The sequence below is a fragment of the Theropithecus gelada genome, chromosome 20 (assembly GCF_003255815.1).
Source record: "Theropithecus gelada isolate Dixy chromosome 20, Tgel_1.0, whole genome shotgun sequence".
Taxonomy (NCBI): Eukaryota; Metazoa; Chordata; class Mammalia; order Primates; family Cercopithecidae; genus Theropithecus; species Theropithecus gelada.
The window spans coordinates 67,787,805-67,814,903 of record NC_037688.1 but is presented as its reverse complement, the minus strand read 5'-3'; the positions used below and the strand labels follow the sequence as shown (position 1 = coordinate 67,814,903).

Here is a 27,099-nt window from a genome sequence, read left to right as displayed (position 1 = left end):
AATTAAAGCATGGGGAAATTTTAATAAGGGATAAACATAGGTCTAACATTAAAGATTCAAATCAGTAAGAAGCAGTGAAATTAGACTCAGTGCTGAGAGAGCCCATGCTTTCAAGAATCCCAGAAATTATGCAAGATTTACTGAAACTTAAACTTTTTTTTAGAGATGGGGTCTTGCTATGTTGTCCAGGCTGGTCTTGAACTCTTGGCCTCAATTAATCCTCCTACTTTGGCTTTCCAAGTGTTGGGATTACAGGTGTGAGACACTGTGCCTGGCCAACTAGAAGTTTTTATACTCGCAGGAAAAAAGAGGGGGAAACAAGTACTTTCTTCCCCTTTGTAAAACTTTTGGAACAAGATGCAAGTCCTGCTGGAGATGTAGACAAGCACAGCTGAGAAGTGGATGTGTGTATTTTCTAATATATTTACTTATTATTAAAGACAGGCCACAGACGACTAACTTCAGTAGTGGGTTTCCTAACAGTTGAAGACATCCACTGCATTATGTATTATGATAATCCAGCAGCGAGTTCCTGTTCCGCATCAAACAGTATACCCTGACCTGGTCAAGCCATGGGGTCAGGGTACCATAAGCAGCCATGTCCTTGGCCGGCTCTGTGGTACTGCAGGGGCGTGTGGGCGGCCCTGGGGGAGAAGATCTCTAAGCATCCAACAATCCCAGAACTATGGCTCTAGTCATAAAACTTCTGTTCCAAGGCTCTTTGAGTGTGATGACTCACTGGTAGGGCCTCAACAGGAAATGCTAACTTGGAAAGGCAAGAAGCAGCGGCCCAAGATCTTTTCTACTAACTTTTCAAAGGACCGTGTGGACAGGATTCAGATCAAGCAGGATGCGAACTCAAATCTGCCAGTTATTTACGGGGCCAGTCCTGTGCTAAGTGCCTTCACATCCATCATCTTTCACTTACACAAATAAAACATGTGATACTTTTAAAGGTATGGTGGCAGCAGGGCGGGGGGGGGGTTGCTTCATATTTAAATAGGGGGGCAAGTTCAATAAGCAAGTAGGAACAAAAAGGCAACAAAATAATCCACCCATTCTCCCATCCTCAGCTAGGAGATGGCAGAGTGAGGTGAGTGCCAAGACTTCTATGAATATTATGATCATCTTTTCTTTCTTTGAACTCAATGGTCTCAAATGTCAAGGTGTGTGAGAAATACTACACAGGGTTAGAGACACTCCTGGTTCTAGCAACGTGATAGACTGAGTGGATACTGAAGCTGTCAATTCTGAATATCTGAAATACTGGATTAAATATAACTAAGAACCAAAAAAAGGTTAAACCATGGCTGGGCTCACACACACAAAAAGGTGAATCCACACAGAGGAAACAGAAAGACGACTGTCAGCTGAGTGGCAGGGGATGGGGGCATGTCTGGGGCCTGGCACTGGGCTTTCAGGGCTAGGGTCTTGGGTGTTAATGCCCAGGTGAGGGACAGTGGTGAGTCTGTATAAGGCCTTTACAAAGCTTCTATAGGAAAGACAAACAGATCTGATTTCAGATAGTAATAAGAGTGATGAAGACGACCCAAGGGATGGAGTGACATCTGACGGTGGGAGGGTATCTTAGGGTGGTCAGGAAAGGCCTTTCTGAAGAGGTGAGATTTGAATTAAGATCTGAAAGGTAAGAAACCAGCCATTAGAAGAATTGAGGCTGGGGAGGCTGGGCGCAGCTCACGTCTGTAATCCTAGCACTTTGGGAGGCTGAGGCGGGAGGATCATGGGGTCAGGAGTTCAAGACCAGCCTGGCCAACACGGTGAAACCCGTCTCTACTAAAAATACAGAAATTAGTGGGCATGGTGGCGCGTGCCTGTAATTCCAGCTACTTGGGAGGCTGAGGCAGGAGAACTGCTTGAGCAGGGAGCCAGGAGGCGGAGGTTGCAGTGAGCCGAGATCGTGCCACTGCACTCTAGCCTGGGCTACAGAGCGAGACTCCATCACAAAAAAAATAAAAAGAATTGGGGGTGAAGGGGTGGGAAACGGTGTTTCCAGGCAGAGAGAACAGCATGTACATAGGAGACTGTTGGGAGGGTTAAATGAAATAACGCATGTAAAGTACTTAATACCATGCATGCATTTCACAAGCAGCAGCTGGGACGGTGGTGATGACGGTGATGACAATGACTCACAGACCATAACACCTCATGGTGTTAGCCAATTATTGTATCCTCTACTGAGAAAATAGCCATTGGAAGAAGGGACAGAGCAGGCTTTCTGCCTGGGCCAGCGTGGCCTACAGAGATGCTCCAAAACAACTGGTGATTAGCACCACTGGGTCCACCGATTTGAGAATGAGGGAGCAGCGATGACTGAGGAAAAGCTGAGTGCGCTCAGCATGGCAGGGGCAGGAAAGCAGACAGGCCCAGCACTGCCTGGATTCCTAACAGCTTGTTCAAGCGAGGCCATAATTTGCTTCTCTGTTTGCAATCAGAGGAGTCCAACCAACATACTTTGACAGTGGAGCTCACAGGCCTGGAAAGAAAATGACTCAATGTCACAGGGTCACCCTGTGGCACTGCTCAGAGTAGGGCCCAGGCCTCTGAACTTAGATTCATGCCTTCTGCTTTTCCAGTGGTCCACTTCCTCGTCCAAGGCTAGAATCCCCCACCGAGCTAGAACTCGGGTCAACTGGCTCCAGACTCCCACTCAGAAGGCAGAGTAGACACACCCCCTTCAACAAAACCATGTATTTTTTTTCTTCCTTGAGACAGGGTGTCTGTCACCCAGGCTGGAGTGCAGTGGCACAATCTCGGCTCACTGCAACCTCTGCCTCCCGGGTTCAAGCAATTCTTTCACCTCAGCCTCCCCAGTAGCTGGGACTACAGGTGTGTGCCACCACGCTCGGCTACTTTTTGTATTTAAACCAAACCATGTTCTAAAAGAAAAATAAACTCTACTGACTTGAACCCCAAATACGCTCAAATGTTAGTTGTAAACTTAAGCATACCTTGCAGAATTGTCAAAGAAACACTCAGTGAACCTATTTAAATCAGAATTTTTAAATCAGAATTTGACATATATTTCCTGAAGTTCTAAAATACAATGAAGCGAAACACAAAAACAATCAAACCTGAACTGATCCTCATTCTCTCCTAAATCCTTATTTCCTTGTCTAGTTATGCCTAGGGAGCAATCTCTGTTGGATTCACTTCAGGAAGGTATCAGAAGACAAGAGCAGGGCCATTTCCTTTTCCCTTTCTCCCGCTTCATGCAAATGAAAACTGATGGCAGAAGGTTTCAGAAAGAGAAGCCCAAAGCATTCTGAGGCACACAGTGAGTTTTCATTTTGGGAAGATGAGTGTGCCCAAGGCCTTGGGCAGCTGAAGTCAATGGTGTTTATCTTCGTGCAATTCTGAACTTTACCACAATAAATAAAGTCTATGAAAAGCACCGTAGGAATTAAACATTATATGGTTCAAATTTCTTCGCTTCAGGCTCACTGTATAAATACAGGCAGTTTGTTGTTGTTTTCACTGGAGGTGACACAATTCCACTGAAATGTGGAGAAAATCATTCTGAAGTTCTAAAATCATTCTAAGTTGCCGAAGTTTAAAAAAAAGTTATGTTTTGAAAACATATGAAATTATATACTATACCAAGATTTTGATGTAATTCACTTTCTTCAAACTTTCCTGCAACCGTTGACTCTGCAAATGACAAAAAATAGCACGTGTAATCAAACGGACACGGGATATGAAGAAGTGGTTTTCACCAGGGGCTGTGGAGGTCTGTGAACACGGATATCAGGCAAAGTCACCTGCGACTTGGTGGTTTCTAAGTTCAGCCACCCATTTTTGTATTTCAACATCTGTAAATATTCACCAATCTTTCATTTAAAAGTTACATTAGTAATTCAAGAAAAGCAGTTTCTAATAAGACACAGAAATCTGTAGTATTTGCAATGTAAGTCTGTCTTTCATTCAAAAGCTACTGAGTATAAACACGTGCAAGGCACAGTACCGAACACTGGGGGAGACCAATGACAAATGAGAGGACACAGTGCACTCAAGAGCTGGTGATAAGAGCACGATGCTGCCACTTACCACCTGCAGGACTACGGGTAAGTCACTTCATCTGCCAGTCACCAGCTATTTAAGCTGTCTGTGCTTCAGTTCCCTCAATCATAAAATGGGGAGGACAGTATGTATCTCGCGTAGCTGTGAGGATTAAATGAGTTGATATGCAATACAACAAGTGCTTAGGATGGCGGTCTAGAATGTAGTGTCACTAGACTAATGTCTCAATCCCAGGTCCCTCATCACTAATCGTGTCTAACTCATGGGAGTGGAGCACATTCATTAAACAGACACTCACTGAGTACTGGACAGTAGAAAGCCCCTCAACAAATTCCTTTTTTTCTTCAAGAAAATTAATTCTGAATACACTGTCATGAGTGGAACTTACATTCTAGTGAAGCTGCAGGATCAAATGAGATGATGCATGAAAGTACTTCGTGGTGCCTGACACTGAGGTGTCAATAACTACTGAAGAAGAGAAACAAGAGAAGGAAGAGGAGGATGAGGAGGCGAATGCTGATTTGCGCGCTCAGGAAATGTACGCTCCCACTGGGGACTCTAAGGCATGGCTATATGCAGATGACCATGTCTGCTAAATGTCCATGCAGTTTAACACATGCATTTAGCCCGTGAGTCGGCAGCAGGACAGCATTCAATTCCTCAGAAGCATACGGTTCTGCCTGCAGGAAGATGCCAGAGCTGTGCTGACCTCAAGGGTTTGGTAGTTAATGGCATCATTCTGCACTCATAGCCAAGGGGAATTGAAAAAATCTCCGAGTGCCTAAACCGTCTCTAAATTATTAAGGCTTCTCTTTCCTAAGAACCACATCTCAAGAAGTGAGCTAACAGCACAGTGAGACACTTTTCAAAAAATGCACCGCTTCTGTAAACATAATGAGCATCCATCTTTTTTCTTTTCTTTTTTTGAGACAGGGTCCTACTCTGTCGCCTAGGCTGGAGTGCAGTAGTGCTATTTGGGCTCACTGCAACCTTGACCTCCTGGGCTCAAGTGATCTTCCCACCTCAGCCTCCTGAGTAGCTGGGATCACAGTTTTGCGCCAATACATCTGGCTAATTTTTGTATTTTTTGTAGAGACAAGATTTCGCCATGTTGCCCAGGCTGGTCTTGAACTCTGGGGCTTCAGTGATCCACCTGCCCGGGCCTCCCAAAGTGCTAGGATTAGAGGCATGAGCCACCGCATCCAGCCCACAGCATAAATCTTAAAACTACTGAACTATCCTAACATATGATGAACAAAGGGACTACTGCTAGAGCACTATGAAAATACTTGTTTTTCGTGTGTGTGTGTGTGTGTGTGTGTGTGTTTTAGATGGAGTCACCCAGCCTGAAGTGCAGTGGCACGACCTTGGCTAACTGCAACCTTCACCTCCTAAGTTCGAGCAATTCTCCCTGCCTCAGCCTCCTGAGTAGCTGGGACTACAGGCGCCTGCCACCATGCCTGGCTAATTTTTGTATATTTAGTAGAGACGGGGGGTCTCACCATGTTGGCCAGGCCAGTCTCAAACTCCTGACCTCCGGTGATCCGCCCACCTCAGCCTCCCAAAGTGCTGGGATTACAGGTGTGAGCCACCGCACCCGGCCACCTATTTTTCTTAAATATAGAAATGATACTTGAGGAAGTGCCAACTCCCCAAGAATATATTTAAAACAAAGATTTCAACCCACGTGCATAATTTACTATATGAACAGACACTACAGAAAGAGCTCTACCTGTATTCATTCCTCAAGCCATCCTGACAATCCTGTGTCATACATATATTTCACAGGTAAGAAAACGGTGACGCACTTCTGAGCTTAGGTAGGGCTCAGCTCGGGCTCAGCTCTAACCCTGAGTAAATATGACCTTGGTTTTTTTCTTTTTCTTTTTCTTTTTTTTGAGATGGAGTCTCGCTCTGTCACCCAGGCTGGAGTGCAGCAACGCGATCTCAGCTCACTGCAAGCTCCACCTCCCGGGTTCACGCCATTCTCCTGCCTCAGCCTCCCAAGCAGCTGGGACTACAGGTGCCCGCCACCACACTCGGCTAATTTTTTGTATTTTTAGTAGAGACGGGGTTTCACCATGTTAGCCAGGATGGTCTCAATCTCCTGACCTCGTGATCTGCCTGCTTCAGCCTCCCAAAGTGCTGGGATTACAGGCATGAGCCACTGCGCCTGGCCTGTTTTTTTGCTTTCTAAATGCTACGATCTGAATATTTATGTCCCCACAAAATTCCTTTGTTGAAACCTAATCCCAAATGAGTTGAGGCCTTTGGGAGGTGATTAGGGCATGAGGATGGAACCCTCATGAACAGGATTAGTGACCTTCTGAAAGAGGCTCAAGGGACTGTGTTCACCCCTTCTGCCATGTGAGGCCACATGCAAGGTACTATCTATGAGGAATGGGCCCTCACCAGACACGGAATCTCCTGGCACCTTGATCTGAGACTTCTCACGTCCAGAACTGTAAGCAATAAATGTCTGTTGTTTATAAGTTACCCAGTCTAAGGTATTTTGTTAGAGAAGATTGGTCTAAAACATTGAAATATAGCATAATTATGTATTTTTCACAATTAGAACACACCTAAAATGGAGAGAGAATTAGAATTGTCCCCAAGAGCCCTGCAATTTGGGAACCCAAGCCAGCTGGTTTTCAAAATATCCATGCCCTCCACAATCACCCTGTAACCTTCCCATTCCTTCGCCATAGTCAGTCAATTAAGGGGAACATTTGCTCCCCACCCCTCCACCTTTTGCACCCTTCTCCACTCCTCGGAAGTCATCTGTGACTTCTTTTCTGATCCCATGCTGACAATGGTGTTCCTTTTCATCTGATTTCATCGGCACACAAATGCAGGGACAGACAACCCAGCAGTTTCTCCCAGAACTCTGAACAAGAAAGATTTACATGCAGGGCAGTTAGTCACTGGCTCACAAGACAGTCAATCCAGACAACAACATTCTGGACGGAAGGTACAGAAATGAGACGTTTTTCTGTTTCTGCTGTGGCCAAAGAGTCTTTCATTTAAATGTCAGGCTTCTACTCACCAGCTGACAGGCATGCTTGATCCTCTCCACAATCCCATCAAGTCCCAAGTATTGTAAAGACAACCACAGAGGCAGGGCACGGAGTTTGTCTGCGGGCTTATTTGATGTAAGACCAGCAACTAAAGTCTAAAAAAGCCAAAAGAGGTTTATTAATCAAAACCATTGCAATCTCATAATAGAACTAACCAGCTACCATTTGCTACCACTTAGTATGGGCTAGATGCCATACTAGTCATTTGGCTTACATTTTCCATTTGATCTTTCAACAACTCTTAAGAGCTAAGTATTCCAGGTAACTTCACTCAGAGACCTCGGTTTGTCCAAGGGTTCACAGCTCAGGAGTGGCAAAGCCAGGAAAAGCCAGTAGAAAACCCAGATGGGTCACATCCCAGAACCTAGGAGACTCCCCACTTCGAAAGTAGCTCTGAGCATCCTCAAACACCTGGCCATTATTAGCTGAGCAAGACAGCAGACAGTGTTTTAGCAGAAATCACTTAAACCTTATTTTGCATGCTGACGTATATTATCAAGAACCACACTATTTTTTTTTTTCTTTTTTGTGACAGGATTTTGTTTTCACTCTGTCGCCTAGGCTGGAGTGCAGTGGTGTGATCATAGCTCACTGCAGCCTTGATCTCCAGGGCTCAATCAGCCCTCCCGCATTAGCCTCCTGAGTAGCTGGGACTACAGGCTCACACCACCATGCCTAGCTAATTCTTTAGTATTTTTCTATAGAGATGGGGTTTCGCCGTGTTGCCCAGGCTGGTCTCAAATTCCTGGGCTCAAACCATCTGCCTGCCTCAGCCTCCCAAAGTGCTGGGATTACAGGCATGAGCCACCACGCCTGGCCCACAACTATAATTAAAAAAAAAAAAAATGTGGTCGGGTGCAGTGGCTCACACCTGTAATCCCAGCACTTTGGGAGGCTGAGGCAGGCAGATCACTTGAGATTGGGAGTTCAAGACCAGCCTGACCAACATGGTAAAATCCTCTCTCTACTAAAAATACAAAATAAGCCAGATGTGGTGGCACATGCCTGTAATCCCAGCTACTTGGGAGGCTGAGGCAAGAGAATCACTTGAACCCAGGAGGTGGAGGTTGCAGTGAGCCAAGATCATCTCACCATTACACTCCAGCCTGGGTGACAAAGGGAGACTCCGTATCAAAAAAAAAAAAAAAAAAAAAAAAAAAGTTACAACTTATTGGACAATGTGGATCAGGAGGCTTAAAATTCCCCCACTCAGTCATTCCACATCTGGGAACCTATTCTAAGGAAATAATTAGAAATACAGAAAGACGTTCACTGCTTCACTATTTCAGTAACAAAATCTGAAAACATCCTGTAAGTTCATAAATGGAGAATAATTAAATTGTGACAGAATATTAGGCAATCATAAAATGTCACTAAAAAAAGTCTCACAAGTTTCTCTTTTAAAAAATGAAATAGAAGTGAAATTATGGGTATTTTTCACTTTTTCCTTTATTTTTCTGTATTTTGCCCCCAAAGCCAGTAATGTGTATTAGCCACACCCACTCCCTCCCCAGGAAGGGGAAACTGACCAAGGCAGGGTCATCGTGTTTATACAGTGTCACTGCAGGAACAGCTGGCAAACCCAGCCACGGGCCAGGAGTCATCGTCATGCTGTCGCATTTGGTTGCAGCCTACCAAAACAAGAACAACTCTTCATTAGATTATCAGAATACACAAACCCAACACCCTCCTCCATTCATAAAAACTGTGAAGAGCTATGAGGGACTGGGTAATTTTAAATTCCTTCTTAAAAACACCAATATTCAGTAAATCAACAACATACCAGCACTGATGAGGAGACATAACCCAGAGCCAATGTTGCCAGATTCACACTGGAAGAAAAAACACCAGCCTAAGAACTAATTAATGTTGCTTATTCACTATGTACTTAAAAAAATAAAGGTTGTGCTGTTGCAAGTTGACACTTAAATATCTTTTTAATGTGTTATTAGCTTTTATAACAGCAACAGAAGATGTGCTTCACACAAATGAAGGAAAATCCTGAAAATGCACTTTAATAAAAATGTGTCTCAGGAACTAACCCTGCTCATTTAGTATAATGGGAGTATTATTCTCTTTCATGGATCTCACTTTCCAGTTATCATTCTTTACTTAGGGATCAAAAAGAAACCTCCCTGTATGATGTGGTGGATATGGGCTACTCTGGCTGCCCACATCGGTTCCCCCTGCTTCTCTTAATGGCCCTCCAACAGCCTTCTGGGGCGCCACCCCCATTTCCTCCAGCAGAACATGAGCTTTGTGGGGAGGAGACACCACTATCTGCTCCAGAGGAGGGCAAAGAACCTGAACTATCAGAGGATTACTTCTCGCTGGCCACAGTGGCTGGTTCAATATGAGACTTGTTAGGACCTCCAGCTGACCACGAAGCTGGAAAGAAGGCTGGAGTTTCTGCAGCTACTTTGCACTGTAACAGGAAGATCTCCAGAGAGAGAGGAAACCAAGCCCAGTGCCTGTAACTGGGGGAGCAGAGGTGGGAGTAAGACACTGAATCCTAGTTGGCGTCATGCCTGAGGCAGTCCTGGCACTGCTCTTCGTAGTTATGTGAGCCAATAAGATCTCTTTCAGCTTAAGCCAATTTGGGTTATTTTGTGATCTGTGACCCAAAGAGCCCTTCGTGATAAATGTCACCAAAATGAGAGCCTGGATGTCCAGTCCTCATGAGGACTCTGCAGGCCCGAATGGAGCCACCAGCCTGACCGCCAGCTTACCCCTCCACATGAAGCCATATGCCATACTGCTCACAGAGTTCTTTCAATCTCCCAATCTTGTCTGTGTGTCCTACTGCTGCAGTTCCTAGGATCAAACAAATCAGGGCATTAAAAGGAACAAATGTTTTCTAAGGCTTTACACCTTAAGCACTTTTATACACACTATCGCCCTAGGAGGGAAGTGACTTATTATATCCCTATTTTATTGATATTTTCTTTGTGGAAGGACTTAAAATCAGTGTTTGCAGGTTGATTTATTACAAGCTTTGAAGAGCATGTAAACTCTATTACATGTATCTAACTGTGTTATTAAAATCTTTTATATACTTATTTTCTATCCACTTGATCTGCTGATTCATGAGAAATATATTCAAATCTCCCACCAAGACTGTGGTTTGTCAATATATACTTGTGTTCTATCAGACTTTTCCTTTAGCTTTCCTTTATATATTTTAAGGTTATGTTCACAAGCACTCATAACTGTTATTCCTTTTTTTTTGAGACAGAGTCTCACTGTCGCCCAGGCTGGAGTGGCATGATCTCAGCTCTGCAGCCTCCACCTCCCAGGTTCAAGCGATTCTCCTTGCCTCAGCCTCCCAAGTAGCTGGGATTACAGGCACCCGCCACCACGCCCGGCTTATTTTTTTGTATTTTTGGTAGAGATGGGGTTTCACTATGTTGGCCAGGCCGGTCTCCAACTCCTGACCTCGTGATCCGCCTGCCTCAGCCTCCCAAAGTGCTGGGATTATAGGCATGAGCCACCGTGCCCAACAGGTATAACTGTTATTTCTTTTAGGAGATTACATCTTTCATCAATATGAAGTCTGTTTTATCCCACACTAATATTGCTATGGTACTTTCATTTTGTCAGCATTTGTCCAACATGAACTTTTCCACCTTTTTATTTTATTGTCACTTCCTGGATTATTTTGATTTAGATATGCCCTTTATAAAAATCATATAGGTGGCCTCATGCCTACAATCCAAGCACTTTGGGGGCCAAGGCAGGTGGATCACGAGGTCAGGAGATCGAGACCATCCTGGCTAAAAAATACAAGAACAAAATTAGCTGGGCGTGGTGGGGGGCGTGAACCCAGGAGGCGGAGCTTGCTGTGAGCCGAGATCGTGCCACTGCACTCCAGTCTGGGCGACAGAGTGAGATTCCATCTCAAAAAACAAACACACACAAAAAAACCATACAGATGAATTTGTTTTTTTTCTACCCAGGTTCTTTGTAATACAGAACATGCGCTCTGAAGCCAGCTTAAGCATATTAAGCACTTTCAGCCACTCCCTTGGTAATTGATTACACTACAGATTTTGCTGGGGAGATCCCTTTTCAGAGAGAGCTTAGGTAAAACGTGGAGTCAGGCATTCCCCCAACCATCCTAAATTTCCAGTTAGCAGCAAGCCAACTAATAAGATCTCAAACCCTCACCAACGCCCTCAGCAAACACAGCTAAAGAAAGTGGTTCTTGGGCCGGGCGCGGTGGCTCAAGCCTGTAATCCCAGCACTTTGGGAGGCCGAGACGGGCGGATCACGAGGTCAGGAGATCAAGACCATCCTGGCTAACACGGTGAAACCCCGTCTCTACTAAAAAATACAAAACACTAGCCGGGCGCGGTGGCGGGCGCCTGTAGTCCCAGCTACTCGGGAGGCTGAGGCAGGAGAATGGCGTAAACTCGGGCGGCGGAGCTTGCAGTGAGCTGAGATCCGGCCACTGCACTCTAGCTTGGGTGACAGAGCGAGACTCCGTCTCAAAAAAAAAAAGAAAGTGGTTCTTTTGTAAGGTCTATGCCAGGAAAATGGCTGAAAACTTTTTCCCCTCACACCTAAATCTACCTCAAATTAAAAAAAAAAAAAAAAAAAAAATCTTAACAGACACATTTAGTTTAGCTGAAACAAGATCAAACGTCAATGCATGGGCTGTGCCCCAGGCTCTTCCGGCAAAATAAAAGCGTACTGCTGTGTGCTAGTGCCTGGGTCGCATTCAGATTCTCTTTTTATATTCCTTGGCAACGACTGGTGACCAACCCTTGAGATGTGTCTTCTGGCACCCGCAACACAGTCACACTGGCAAGTCACTCAGTCACATGCAAACTGCAGCCCCTCCAGTTTATCACGTGATTTATTATGGGTGAATTTGTGTTTTTAAACAACAATAAGGCAGGAAGTGATGGTTTTCCTGCTGGCAATAAAGTGAATACTTATGTGGTTTTTCTATTTTGTCTTTTTTTTTTTTTTTGAGACAGAGTCTTGCCCTGTTGCCCAGGCTGGAGTGCAGTGGTGCGATCTCGGCTCACTGCAAGCTCCACCTCCTGGGTTCAAGTTATTCTCCTGCCTCAGGCTCCTAAGTAGCTGGGACTACAGGCGCCCACCACCACAACCGGCTAATTTTTATATTTTTAGTAGAGACAGGGTTTCACCATTTTGGCCAGGCTGGTCTCGAACTCCTGACCTCAGGTGATCTTCCTGCCTTGACCTCTCAAAGTGCTGGGATTACAGGCATGAGCCACCATACCCGGCCTAAATAACGAGTTTTACTGTAGTTTTTTTTTTTTTTTTGAGGACAGTCTCGCTCTGTCGTCCAGGCTAGAGTGCAGTGGTGCAATCTTGACTCACTGCAACCTCTGCCTCCCCAGGTTCAAGCGATTCTCCTGCCTCAGCCTCTTGAGTATCTGGGACTACAGGTGCGCACCACCACAACTGGCTAATTTTTGTATCTTTAGTAGAGACGGGGTTTCACCATACTGGTCAGGCTGGTCTTGAATTCCTGACCTTGTGATCCACCTCCCTCAGCCTCCCAAAGTGCTGGGACTACAGGCATGAGCTGCCAAGCCCGGCCTACTGCAGTATGATTTACATGCAATAAAACTCACTCATGTAAGTATACAGTACAATGAGTTTTGACAAATATATAGAGCATGTAACCACCAATATAATCAAGATTTAGAATACTTCCACCAACCCCCAAATCCCGTCAACCCTACTATAATTACCCTTTCCCCGACTCCTCACTGGCCCTGGAAAATCCTGATCTGCTTCTGTCACTGTAGTTCTTTGCCTTTTTTTTTTAAAACAGAGTCTCACTCTGTCACCCAGGCTGAAGTGCAGTGGTGCAGTCTCGGCTCATTGCAAGCTCCGCCTCCCGGGTTCACGCCATTCTCCTGCCTCAGCCTCCCGAGTAGCTGGGACTACAGGCAACCGCCACCACACCCAGCTAATTTATTGTTATTATTATTATTATTATTTTAATAGAGACGGAGTCTCACTCTGTCACCCAGGCTGGAGTGCAGTGGCATGATGTCATCTCACTGCAATCTCTGCCTCCCAAGTTCATGCCATTCTCCTGCCTCAGTCTCCCGAGTAGCTGGGACTACAGGCACTCGCCACCACGCCCAGCTTACTTTTTGTATTTTTAGTGGAGATGGGGTTTCACCGTGTTAGCCAGGATGGTCTCGATCTCCTGACCTTGTAATCCACCCACCTCGGCCTCGCAAAGTGCTGGGATTAGAAGCATCAGCCACCATGCCTGGCCTAGTTTTGCCTTTTATAGAATTTCTTATCAGTAGAATCATCCATTATTGTAACTTTCGTAGAATTTCTTATCAGTGGAATCATTCATTATTGTAACTTTTGAGTCTGGCTTTTTGTATATGCTTTTGAAATTCATTCACGGTAATATGTATGTCAGTACCTCTATTTACTGCTTAGTTGTCCATGAGCTGAACATAGCACAATTTGTTTATCTGTTTATCCATTCACCAGGTGAAGGACATTGGGGTTATTTCAGTTCTGAACATTTGCATACAAGTCTTTTATTTTTTAGAGAAAAGGTCTTGCTTTGTCACCCAGGCTGGAGTGCAGTGACACTATCATAGTTCACTGCAGCTTTGATCTCTTGGGCTCAAGCAATCCACCCACCTCAGCCTCCCAAGCAGCTGGGACTACAGATGCCACGCTGGGCTAATTTTTTTCTATTTTTCGTAGATATGAGGTCATGCTATGTTGCCCAGGCTGGCCTCAAGGGATCCTCCCACCTTGGCCTGCTAAAGTGCTGGGATTACAGGCAGCATACAAGTCTCTGTGCGGAGATATGTTTTTATTACTCTTTATTATTATATGGCAATTTGATGTTTATTTTTTTTTCCTAGCCAGTATAGTGACTTGAAAATTCTATGTTCAGCTTTTTGAGGAAGTGCCAAGCTTTTCCAGAGTTGCTGTAACAACTCACATCCCCTGCCTTTGACGCTGTATTTGCATTTCACTTGCTCCAGGTCCTCCGCATCCTCACCAGCATTTGACCTTTTTTTCTTTGAGACAGTCTCACTGTGTTACCCAGGCTGGAATACAGTAGGGCTATCTAGGCTCACTGCAACCTCCGCCTTCCAGGTTCAAGTGATTCTCCTCCCTCACCCTACCAAGTAGCTGGGACTACAGGCAAGCGCCACCACACCCAGCTATTTTTTTTTTTTGTGACGGAGTCTCGCTCTGTCGCCCAGGCTGGAGTGCAGTGGCCGGATCTCAGCTCACTACAAGCTCCGCCTCCCGGGTTCACGCCATTCTCCTGCCTCAGCCTCCCGAGTAGCTGGGACTACAGGCGCCTGCCACCTCGCCCGGCTAGTTTTTTGTATTTTTTAGTAGAGACAGGGTTTCACCGTGTTAGCCAGGATGGTCTCGATCTCCTGACCTCGTGATCCACCCGTCTCGGCCTCCCAAAGTGCTGGGATTACAGGCTTGAGCCACCGCGCCCGGCCGCTATTTTTGTATTTTTAGTAGAGACAAAGTTTCACCATATTAGCCAGGCTGGTCTCCAACTCCCAAACCCAGGTGATCTGCCTGCCTCAGCCTCCCAAGGTGCTGGGATTACAGGCATGAGTCACTGTGCCTGGCCTGACATTGTATTTTAAAGAATTTTTTTTTTTTTTTTTTAAGAAAGGATCTGATCTGTCACCCAGGCTGGGGTATGGTAGTGCAATCTTGGCTCACTGCAGCCTCTCTCTCCTGGGCTTAAGCCAACATCCCACCGCAGCCTCTCGAGTAGCTGGGACTACAGGTGCACACTACCACACCTGGCTACTGTTTAGTATTTTTTGTAGAAATTTCCTAGGGGTTTCGCCATGTTGCCCAGGCTGGTCTCTAACACCTGAGGGCAAGCGATCTTGCTGTCTCAACCTCCCAAAGTGTTGGGATTACAAGCGTGAGCCACCTGTAATTTCTGCATTCTAACAGATATGTAGTAATGGCTCATGGTGATCTTAATTTGCATTTCACTAATGACTAATGATGTTAAACATCTTTTCAAGTGCTATACATTTTCATTTTCTTTGATGAAGTATGTGCTCAAATCTTCTGTTCACTGAAAAAATTGTATTGTAGGCCAGGCACAGTGGCTCACACCTGTAATCCTGGCACTTTGGGAGGCCAAGGCAGGTGGATCACCTGAGGTCAGGAGTTCAAGACCAGCCTGGCCAACACAGTGAAACCCCATCTCCACTAAAAATACAAAAAAAATTAGCTAGTTGTGGTGGCGCATGCCTGTAATCCCAGCTACTTGGGAGGCTAAAGCAGAAGAATCGCTGGAACCCGGGAGGTGGAGGTTGCAGTGAGCCAAGATTGCACCACTGCACTCCAGTCTGGCAAACAGAATGAGACTCCATCTCAAAAAAAAAAAAAAAAAAAATTGTATTGCTAGTCTCCTTATTGAGTTGTAACAGTTCTTTATATATTTTGGATACAACTTCTTTGTCAAACAAATGTTTTGTAGCTTCTCGGGAAAAGAATGAAAAAGAAATTTTAAGAGAAGACAGGCCTGGGACAGTGGTTAGCTGGGTGTGGTGGCTCATGCCTGTAATCCCATCACTTTGGGAGGCCAAGGCAGGTGCATCACCTGAGGTCAGGAGTTTGAGAACAGCCTGGCCAACATGGCGAAATCCCATCTCTACTAAAAATACAAAAATATTTTGTATTTTACAGGCGTGGTGGCGTGCGCCTGTAATCCCAGGTACTCGGGAGGCTGAGGCAGGTGAATCACTTGAACCCGGGGGATGGAGGTTGCAGTGAGCCAAGGTTGTACCACTGCACCCCAGCCTGGGCAGCAGAGCAAAACTCCATCTCAAAAAAATAAAAAATAAAAAAGACAAAAAAAAAAAGAAAAACAAGAAAAAATGTTTTGCAAATATTTCTCCCAGTCTATAACTTACCTTTCATCTTACTAGGGGCTTTCAAACAGTGAATGCTTTTAATTTTTGATAAAGTACAATTTATGGTTCACATATTCTATGTTCTAAGAAATGTAACCTAAGGTCACAAAGATCTCCTGTATTTTCTTCAAGACATTTTATTGTCTTAGGTCTATGCTTAGGTGGATGAACCATTTATAGTTAATATTTATATATACAGAGAATAAGATAAGGGTTAAGATTCAGTTGTTTTCCATATGGATATTCAAGCTCTAAGACCACTGATGGAAAAAGATTGTCCTTTCTCCCTTGAATTACCTGGGCATCTGTAAAAACCTGAAGTGACCATATATGTCACATGAGTCTATTTCTGAATTCTCTATTTTCCTTGGCCAATCTCACACAGTCTTACTTGTAGCTTTATAGGAATTCTTGAAGTATGACAAGATCAGTCTTCCAATTTTGTTCTTTTTCAAAATTCTTTGGGCTAATTCCTGGATCTCTTGTATTTCTATATAAACTTTAGAATTAGCTCATCAATTTCTATAAGAAATTGCAGCCTGTTGAGATTTTAAGAGGGACTGCGTTGAATCTATAGATTAGTTTGGGAAGAACTGACCTAATACTTAGTCTTCCAACCCATGTGTATGGCATATCGTTTTTGGGTCTTCTTGAATTTCTCTCAGTAACATTCTTAGTTTTCAACGTATAGATCTTGCATATATTTTGTTAAATCTATCCATAAATTTTTCATGTTTTTTGATCCTACTATAAATGACATTTAAAATTCAATTTCCAACTGTTCTTTGCTAGTATATAAAAATCCAGAAAATGGTTTAGATTTGATAATTAGTTCCAGTAGTTTTTCTTTAGCTTTCTATCTATACAATCATGCCTGCAAACCAAGTTTTACTTCTTCCTTTCTAATCTATATGTCAGTTATTATTTTTACCTTATTGCACTGTCTTAGATTTCAAGTATGATGCTGAATATGATAAATGGAGCAGAAAGTGGTAGTTGCTCTGCCGCCTATAAGGTAGATATTTAAGTGTGACATTTAATATATTTTCTTGTTTAATTTTTACAACAATCTTACAATGTCAGTACAATTATTTTTATTTATTTATTGAGATGGAGTCTTGCTGTGTTACCCAGGCTGGTATTGAATTTCTGGGCTTAAGCCAACATCTTGCTTGTCTCCTGAGTAGGGGGACTATAGGCACGTGCCACCACACCTGGCTTAAATGTGTCATTTAAAAATTCAGGCCAGGCACAGTGGCTCATGCCTGTAATCCCAGCAATTTGGGAGGCTGAGGTAGGCGGATCACCTGAGGTCAGGAGTTCGAGACCAGCCTGGCCAACATAGTGAAACCCTGTCTCTACTAAAAATACAAGAAATTAGCCAGATGTGGTACCACGCACCTGTAATCCCAGCAACTCAGGAGGTTGAGGCAGGAGAAACACTTGAACCTGGGAGGCAGAGATTGCAGTGAAGTGAGATTCTGCCACTGTACTCCAGCCTGGGCAACAGAGTGAGACTGTCTCAAAAAAGTAAAATAAAATTCAGTTTAGAGCAGAGAAAGGAAGTACATGAAGGAGAAGATAGAGAAGCATTTACAATCTAAATGGAAAGGTATACACACACATAAAATAACTTCCAAACCAAACCAACGATTAAAGAAAATCTAACGAGCCAACTTCGCTCTTACAGTTTTCGCTACAATGTGGACACGGACTATCTTAAACATGCGGCACACACACATTTCTTAAGACTTTATCTTTTATAGGCTGAGGACTTAGTCTCACTCCTGTATATTCAAAATGGTAGATTCAGCATCATGCTACCTACCTGCATTTGCGACAAGCAACAGGGGCAGTCTTCCTCGCTCTATGTCATCTTTAATCATTTTCTCCAGGAAGGCAACATCCTGGAACCAAAACAAACCATTAAAAAATGAGGCGCCCGGTATAAAAGCTATAAAATGAAAAATTATGACTTACAAAAGAAGCAGGTAACTCTCAAAAATAATGTCAAATCAATTCTTACTCTTGACAATTTTTCTGTTTTCTCTCATCATAGATGTGAAAATCAAATAGTTTTCCTTGAAGACTAGAAAAATCAGTTAAACAAGATTAAAGGTAAAAACTGTACATATGCAGGAACATTTCTTTGGTTTTAAACATTTACATTTAAATGAAATGTTCTCTCAACTCCCCTGTAACAGCCAAGAATGTATCTCTACTATTACTCATTGACGTACCTGAACTAGAAAATAAAACTACCTTGACAAAAGAAATACAAAACTCTAAAATCCATCCCTTCATTTTCCTTTCGGAATCATTAAGGAGAGATTTATCACCTGCATGTCTGAAAATAAGCAGAACTCAATTCCACGATGACAATGAAGAACCTCATTTTCAAAATCTGCCCATTCATAAATCCAGGCAACAGTGCTAACTCATTAAAAGTACGAGCTTTAGAAGAAATTTCTGGTGCTTAATTGAGCTGCTATGTTTCTACTTAAAGCAGGTGATACAGTAATTACAAGACTCCTTAAAAGCCAGGTGCTCCTGACCTATATACGAACCAACCTTCATGGACATTCACATATTAACAGAAGCATATATTACATAAAGCAAGGATCCCAGCAATACATGAGTAAGCTACTAATTATCTGGAGGCCAGCAAACAGAACTTCATTTGAAAGGCAGTTTCAAAACACAATCCCACATGATTTTAAAAACCAGAAGTAAAACTCACCATCTGATGCTGGGATCCAAACATAGTGTTACAGGGTACACGGCACAAGCAGGGGAAGGGCAAGCCAAGCTGCAGGAAGAAACACATGACTTAACAAGAAAGCTCTCTGCACCATTCACTTCAGATTGTGAAAGGCTGTGGCTCTAAGACAAGCCATGATTATTCTAAGAAATCTCTCTCCTTAGGAACTCTTAATATTATAAATCAATGTAAAAGTACATTTAGAAAGCCAAGCCAAAAACAAAAGGTGAATTTCCAAGTGCCTTATAAGAGGATACAATGTAAAATTTTCTAAATGAGTCAAGTTACTATCTTTGGTATATTCTAGAATATACCAGAAACACTTTGGCAAACACGGAAACAACTGGGTCGCGAGCATTTTCGTGGGGGTAATTTTGGATTCTTTCTCCAAGCATTACTGGTAAATAACACCAGCTGAAGGCATTCAAAGAACAGTATCTTATTTTTGGGTCCACCCACACCCAAAAAGTAATAAATATGGATTAGCAGATGCACATTTCTCAAGAGAAGTGAAGTCAGTGTTATGCATAGACACAGTGATTGTCAACTTAATTTTATATTCTTAATGTTTAGCTTCCAAGTCCTTGAGGAGTTTACAGTTTTAGGAATTGTAAACAGTTGCAACATATTGTTCTGTATGACTAAGACTTGGTAGCTTTCAGAGACCAAAAATTTAATAAGCACATTTTTCTCCTTAAAGGATTAAAAATTATGAATGTGACACCCAAGTAAAATAAATCATCAAAAAAATACAGGTATTAAAAGTGAAAATGCCTAGCCCCCTACCCTATAAGCCAGCAATCCACCCGTTAACAGTTTAATACATAACCTTTCAGATATTTTCTAGGTATAAAATTATGTCTTTTTCTAGGTACAAAAACATAGGTATAAAGGATACACACACTTTAAAAAACATGAACATAACCATGTTACATATGCTGCTCTGCCAGCTGCAGTTCTCAACAGAACACTCTCGCACATCTTTTGAAGGTCAGACTGTTGACCCCAAACAGCCTTGTGTCCCCAAGAGCCTGGCTTGCAGTAGACACTTAAGTAATTCCTTTCACGTTTCAGAGGATTATTATTAAACTCCCCATTTTATACACCCTCAAGAAGAGGACATAATTTCTTGCCACCAGTGATCACAGCTCAGAATCAATTTAAAAATCACTGAGTGTCTCCCAAACATACCCCTGGGACTCCTACAGCATACAAAAGAGGAACACTCCAACCCTATGGGTTTTGCTTTCAAACGTTCTTGGTAAAGAAGGTTAACAGCATCTTATCTCAATGTAGTCCCCCCAGTTGGGCTAGAAGCACCATGAACTTTAAATATAGTCATGCTCAGCCAGGTGCGGTGGCTCATGCCTGTAATCCCAGCATTTTGGGAGGCTGAGGTGGGCAGATCACAAGGTCAGGAGATCGAGACCATCCTGGCTAACACAGTAAAATCCTGTCTCTACTAAAAAAATACAAAAAAATTAGCTGGGCGTGGTGGCAGGCACTTGTAGTCCCAGCTACTTGGGAGGTTGAGGCAGGAGAATGACGTGAACCCAGGAGGCGGAGCTTGCAATGAGCCGAGATTGCGTCACTGCACTCCAGCCTGGGTAACAGAGCGAGACTCCGTCTCAAAAAAACAAAAAACAAAAAACAAAAGCAAAAACAAAAACAGTCATGCTCTTTGATCCAGCAATTCTAGACTGACTCTGAAAATCCATCTGAGGACCATAACCCTAAATAAAATACAGAAAGAGCTTTATGCACAGAGAAGTCCCTAACAGCACTACACAAAGAGCATTACCTGAAAATGGTCACAGAAAGCAAGAGAATGCAAACACTATTTTCCAAAAAAGCAACAGTTAATTACTATATATTCACTTGAAGAAATACCATAAAGGCATTAAAAATAAACTATACTTTGAAAAATTATTATTAAAATGATATATTCTTGTCTTAACAGTAAGTGAAAAGAGCCAGATACAACCATATAAACACAAACACACCCCCTTCGACTAAAGTCTGGGAAGAAAGAGAAAATGTTGACTGTGGTTGCCCTTGGATAATCTACCACATGTTCTTTATTTCTAAATTCAGTAATTTTTACAAATATGACAAAAGCATATAAGACCATCTTTCTTTTAACTCAATAAGAACAGCAACTAGAGAAATGGGTCAACTTTAAAACTTTCAGGGCAAAAGAAGACTTTATTTCTTTAAAATAGCCACCTGATAACACATTACCTGATTACAAAGGTATTGGCCCAGGCCAGGTCTAGCAGCAGCACTAAGATATATGACAGGCTTCTTGTTATATAACACATTGAAGCCATCCACTACGAAGTCTTCATATCGAGAATGAATGGCAAGCCTACATATCTTTGCAAGTCCTTCTCTTTCCTCTTCATGGAAATAAGCACAGCCATTTTCATATCTGTTAAGAGATACATATGAATATGCTCTTATTTCTAGTTAAGGATTGTATAAGTCAACCTTAATAATCATGGAGACAATTCTTTTCTCAAGCTAGGAATTGTCACTTATATTAGGCAGAGAGGACAGGAATGTGAAAAATCCTCATAGATGGCTGACACCTCATTACAGCTAGGGTTACCAAGCAGCGAGACAATAACCCTCCATCCATACCCAATTCCATAAAGAGCAGAAACCAAAAACAAGTAGAGACCAGGAGTTCCCAGACATAAGAAGCCTGAAGATCATGGTTCTGGTTTATTATGAACTAAAGCCAGCACTGGATAACACAGGCATAGTTCATAGCAGAGTTTCAGCCCTAAAACATCCAAAGTAAATAAAACTGTCAAAAATGCTAGTCAGAGGCTGGGTGTGGTGGCTCACACCTGTAATCTCAGCACTTTGGGAGGCCAAGGCAGGCGGATCACCTGACGTCAGGAGTTCGAGACTAGCCTGGCCAACATGGTGAAACCCCGTCTCTACGAATTGCCAGCTGTGGTGGAGTGCCTGTAGTCCCAGCTACTCAGTAGACTGAGGCAGGAGAATTGCTTGAACCTGGGAGGTGGAAGGTGCAGTGAGCCAAGATTGTGCCATTGCACTCCAGCCTGGGTGACAGAGCGAGATTCCGTCTCAAAAAAAAAAAGCTAGTCAGGCTAACTTTCGGTTTTACTATAATCTGCTGAGGCTCCATCTCCTAGAAGAGGAGGGACAATTTCAACTACAGGCATTAGATTTTTACTAGAACAACAGAACACTGCTCCTTTGATAAAGTTGGGGAAACTTATACTCCTGCTTGGCCAAGTTCTTTCCCAACACTGAAAGTGAGGATCTCTCAAGTTAAATGTCTCAAGTTAGGCAAACATTCCTTCTCCATAAAAGTAACAGCATAAACCCAATACCACTAGTCCTATGTCTCCTACTGAATGCTCATCTGTTGTAATTCCTTAATATTGCTAGGATTATCACAGAATAAAACGAATTTCAATTTCATAGCACATATTCATCTTCCTTATGAGACAGTTTTCTTTTTTTTTTTTTTTTTGAGACGGAGTCTCGCTCTGTCACCCAGGCCGGAGTGCAGTGCCTCAGCCTCCCGAGTAGCTGGGACTACAGGCGTCCACTACCAAGCCCGGCTAATTTTTTTGTATTTTTATTAGAGACGGGGTTTCGCTGTGTTAGCCAGAATGGTCTCGATTTCCTCACCTTGTGATCCGCCCACCTCAGCCTCCCAAAGTGCTGGAATTACAGGCATGAGCCACCGCACCTGGCCTTAAGAGTTTTTTCTTTCTAATAAAACACAAGCTAGGCCCGGCGCGGTGGCTCAAGCCTGTAATCCCAGCACTTTGGGAGGCCGAGGCGGGCGGATCACAAGGTCAGGAGATCGAGACCATGGTGAAACCCCGTCTCTACTAAAAATAGAAAAAAATTAGCCGGGCGCGGTGGCGGGCGCCTGTAGTCCCAGCTACTCGGGAGGCTGAGGCAGGAGAATGGCGTGAACCCGGGAGGCGGAGCTTGCAGTGAGCTGAGATCTGGCCACTGCACTCCAGCCTGGGCGGCAGAGCGAGACTCCGTCTCAAAAAAAAAAAAAAAAAAAAAAAAAAAAAAAACCACAAGCTAATATTTTCAAAGCACAGCTGGCCCTCCGAACCTGTGGGTTCTGCATCTGTGGATTCAACCAACCATGAGTAAAAAATCTTCAGAAATTTAAAAAGATGGGTGCATCTGTACTGAATATCTAGACTTTTTTCCTTGTCATTATTCCCTAAACAATACAGTGTAACAACTGTTTACACAGCATTTACATCATATTAGGTATTATGTGTAATCAAGAGATTAAAGTATATGCGAAGATGTGCCTAAATTATATGCAAATACTGTGCTATTTTACATAAGGGATTTGAGCATCCATGAATTTTTTTAATCCATGGGGTGACGATGAGAGGTCCAGAACCAATCCCCCAAGGACACCCAAGGATAAGGGACAACGGTATTTGAATCTAGATCATTGCTCTATCTTCTACTGACATGTGCCAATTAGATACCCCACAAATAAATAACTGCTCACCCTATCAAACACATATGTGCTTCTATTCTCCACCCTTCGCATGTGTTAGTCTATTAGCTCATTTAATCCTCACAACACTTCTATGAAATAGGTATTAATACTATCCCCATCTAACAGACGATGAAACAGGCATTGAGAGGTTAAACACTCCTTCCAAGAAGGAGGAAATCTGAACCCAAGTAGTACAGCTCCAGAAAAAAGATCTTTCCGACTATACCCGACTCATAAAAGTCTTCACTGGAAAGTCATCATGTCTTTACCTGAAAATTCTGCATAGCCACAAGGTGGTATCTGAAAGTATCCTAGTTGTAAGTTTTCTCAGTTTCTCTTTGTCCAGCGTTGAAATATAAGCTCCCAGACTATGTCCCAGCAAAGCCATATGACCTTGTTCTCCAATATTTTGGATTCTATTAAACAAAGTCAAAGTATTAGAGTCAAACCATAAAAAAGGACATAGAACTTAGAGACACAGAATTCCACAGAAATATCTGTCAGACGTGAAATCTACTTAATGGCCCAGAAAGCAAATGAAAATTCAATGCATATACAGTATTGATAGTCTGGTGAGAATTTTCTCTTTTTTGAGATGGAGAAAAATATATATATATATATTTTTTCTGAGACGGAGTCTCCCTCTTGATGCTCAGGCTGGGGTGCAGTGGTGCGATCTTGGCTCACTACAACCTCCACCTCCTGGGTTCACGTGATTCTCTGGTCTCAGCCTCCCGAGTAGCTGGAATTACAGGCACCCACACTAACTAAGCCCAGCTAATTTTTTGTATTTTTAGTAGAGATGGGGTTTGACATGTTGGCTAGGCTGCTCTTGAACTCCTGACTTCAAGTGATCTACCTGCCTTGGCCCCTCAAAGTGCTGGGATTACAGGCATGAACCACTGCACCTGGCCAGAAAAATATTTTTATAATTTGAGTTCCGGGAGGTAAATATCCCTTTTTAAATTGAGTACCTACAAACTGTTTTAAAATAATTTCCTATTAAAATATTTTAAAAATTAAACACCAGCCTTAAGAATTATGGAGGGTAGAGCTAAGGTAAAATGAGCTGAAAGCATTTTTTAAAGAATGAAATCCTGGCCAGGCACAGTGGCTCATGCCTGTAATCCCAGCACTCTGGGAGGCTGAGGCAGGCGGATCATGAGGTCAGGAGATCGAGACCATCCTGGCTAACACAGTGAAACCCCATCTCTACTAAAAATACAAAAAAATTAGCCAGGCATGGTGGTGGGCACCTGTAACAGCTACTAGGGAGGCTGAGGCAGGAAAATGGAGTGAACCCGGGAGGCAGAGGTTGAAGTGAGCCAAAATGGCATCACTGTACTCCAGCCTGGGTGACAGAGTAAGAATCCATCTCAAAAAAAAAAAAAAAAAAAAAAAAAGAATTAATTCCCAAGTCTCTACATCAAATAGGATTTATTGCAATAATATAGCAAATTCATGGGGGACTAGGTATTATTTTATATACAATTAAAATTGATTATATAAAATGTTTTATATATAATTGAAACTAATTTCCCTTATAAAGAATAACTGTAAAAAAGAAGGAATAAGTTCACAATTGTTAACTGTAAATAATAAGAAAAAGACAACCTAGGATCATGGGCAACAGACAGTTCCTAGAAATATAAATGGGTCTTAAAACACACAAAAAGACACTTCACTTGGTTCAGTTGGTTCATAATAAAAAAAACCAGCAAATTCAAATTATGCTGAAATACCATTTCTCACTTATCGGATTTCTCATCAGAATATCACTTATCAACGATCCTTCAGTCTGATAATGCCTTTGCAGGTGAAAGTGTGGAAATAAAGTACTCTCATACATTGCTGGAGGGACTGCTAAATGTCACAACTCCACGGAGGGAAATTTGGCAGGATCTATCAAAATTACAACAGCACACACTGTCTGAGACAGCAACCCCATTTTCGGGACTTTGTCCTCCAGACACTTGCTTCTATAAGAAGTGACACATGTCGAAAGTTGTTTGCTGCAGCAATGTTTGTAACAGTGCAACATGACAGGGGACCAATAAAATAAAATACGGTTCATCTGTTCACAGTAAAATACATAGCTCTGACAAAGGAGAAAGCTCCTGTGCATTAATATGCAGTGAGCTCCAAGACATAAGTGAAAAAATGCAAGGTGCAGAACATGTGCGCAGTAATTATGTATTAGGGTAGGCATGGACATTTTGCTTGTGTATAATACATATAAAATCTCTCTGGAAGAATACATAAGAAACTGGTAATGTCTGTCTCTAGAGAAGAAAACACGGTAGGGAGATAGAGGTAGGAAGGAAAATTCCCTTTGTATATCGTTTTTTATTATCTGAATTTTGAACCAAGAGAACAATTTTACTTATTTCAAAACATTAAATTTCAAATAATTAAAGAGAAAACTAACTAAATGACTAATACGGGTGCGGCAATTCTTAGGAAGCAGAAGCACAGCAGCAGAAAGACATGCAACACTCACTCTTCAGTCCTTCTAGTCAGCGCCTTTCTAAGGCATGATATCATAAAAACTACGGGATCTAATTTCAATAAATGCATTCATTTCACAAAATATATATGACATATAAATGTCTTTCTGAAAAGAAAAAGGATTATTTTAATATCATACGTAACTCGATGAAATATAGCTCCTTATTGGAGCAACTTGTCAGAGTACAATCACTACCGAAATCAAGAACATACACTCGAGAAGAGAAGCTGCCAGGTTCATTACCTGGGGCTCTGGGGCTCCTCATCTTCATCTCCATGCATCAGATTCTGAACTAACTGGAGGATGCTCACCATATCTTGTCCACTGCAGAATAAGAAGAGTTGATGGGCTGATGGGAACAGCACACATCCCCCACCACTCTCCCGCTGCTTCCCTCATGCAATTAGCGTAAAGGGTTTTTTTTTTTCTTAAGTAACTATAAGAGAAAGAATGTGGTATATAGTTTATCCTTTTTAAAAAACAAAGCTCAAATTATAAACTGAATTGTGATATAAACTGACTTGTGGTTAATCTTCTACCTAAATGAGAGTTTCATTTTAATAAATGTCACCAGTCTTTTCATTTTTATTTATTTATTTATTTATTTATTTATTTTTTTAATTTATTTATTATTATTATACTTTAAGTTGTAGGGTACATGTGCATAACGTGCAGGTTTGTTACATATGTATACTTGTGCCATGTTGGTCTACTGCACCCATCAACTCGTCATTTACATCAGGTATAACTCCCAATGCAATCCCTCCCCCCTCCCCCCTCCCCATGATAGGCCCCGGTGTGTGATGTTCGAGACTGGGTCTCACTTTGTCACCCAAGCTAGAGGGAAATGGCATGATCTGGGCTTACTGCAACTTCCACCTCCCGGGTTTAAGTGATTCTCCTGCCTCAGCCTCCTGAGTAGCTGGGATTACACGTGTGCGCCACCACACCCGGCTAATTTTTGTATTTTTAGTAGAGACGGGGTTTCACCATGTTGGCCAGACTGGTCTTCAACTCCTGGCTTCAAGTGATCCACCCTCCTCGGCCTCCCAAAGTGTTGGGATTACAGGCGTGAGCCACCATGCCCAGCTGTTTTTGTATTTTCGGTAGAGACAGGGTTTTGCCATGTTGCCCAGGCTGGTCTCAAACCACTGAGCTCAAGCAATCCTCCTGCCTCAGCCTCCAAAAGTGCTGGGATTACAGGCCTGAGCCACCTTGCCCAGCCACCAGTCTTGCTCTAGCAACATTTCTACACA

General features: G+C 42.8%; 1 protein-coding gene across 4 annotated transcripts in view; it reads right to left on the bottom strand.

The window, feature by feature from the left end:
- PDXDC1 (pyridoxal dependent decarboxylase domain containing 1) overlaps positions 1 to 27,099 on the bottom strand; it is a 60,941-nt gene that overhangs the window by 11,322 nt on the left and 22,520 nt on the right. For 2 of the 4 annotated variants that reach the window (XM_025371589.1, XM_025371588.1), the window contains exons 4-12: positions 23,604 to 23,750; positions 21,051 to 21,240; positions 18,789 to 18,857; positions 17,877 to 17,955; positions 9,845 to 9,929; positions 8,899 to 8,947; positions 8,645 to 8,746; positions 7,085 to 7,210; positions 3,619 to 3,669 (exon numbers count right to left, since the gene is read on the bottom strand). In XM_025371589.1, coding sequence (XP_025227374.1) covers positions 3,619 to 3,669; positions 7,085 to 7,210; positions 8,645 to 8,746; positions 8,899 to 8,947; positions 9,845 to 9,929; positions 17,877 to 17,955; positions 18,789 to 18,857; positions 21,051 to 21,240; positions 23,604 to 23,750 — 898 coding nt within the window. Of the gene's footprint in view, positions 1 to 3,618; positions 3,670 to 7,084; positions 7,211 to 8,644; positions 8,747 to 8,898; positions 8,948 to 9,844; positions 9,930 to 17,876; positions 17,956 to 18,788; positions 18,858 to 21,050; positions 21,241 to 23,603; positions 23,751 to 26,086; positions 26,168 to 27,099 lie in introns of all 4 variants that reach the window. The other 2 variants (XM_025371587.1, XM_025371590.1) reach the window with 2 other exon arrangements.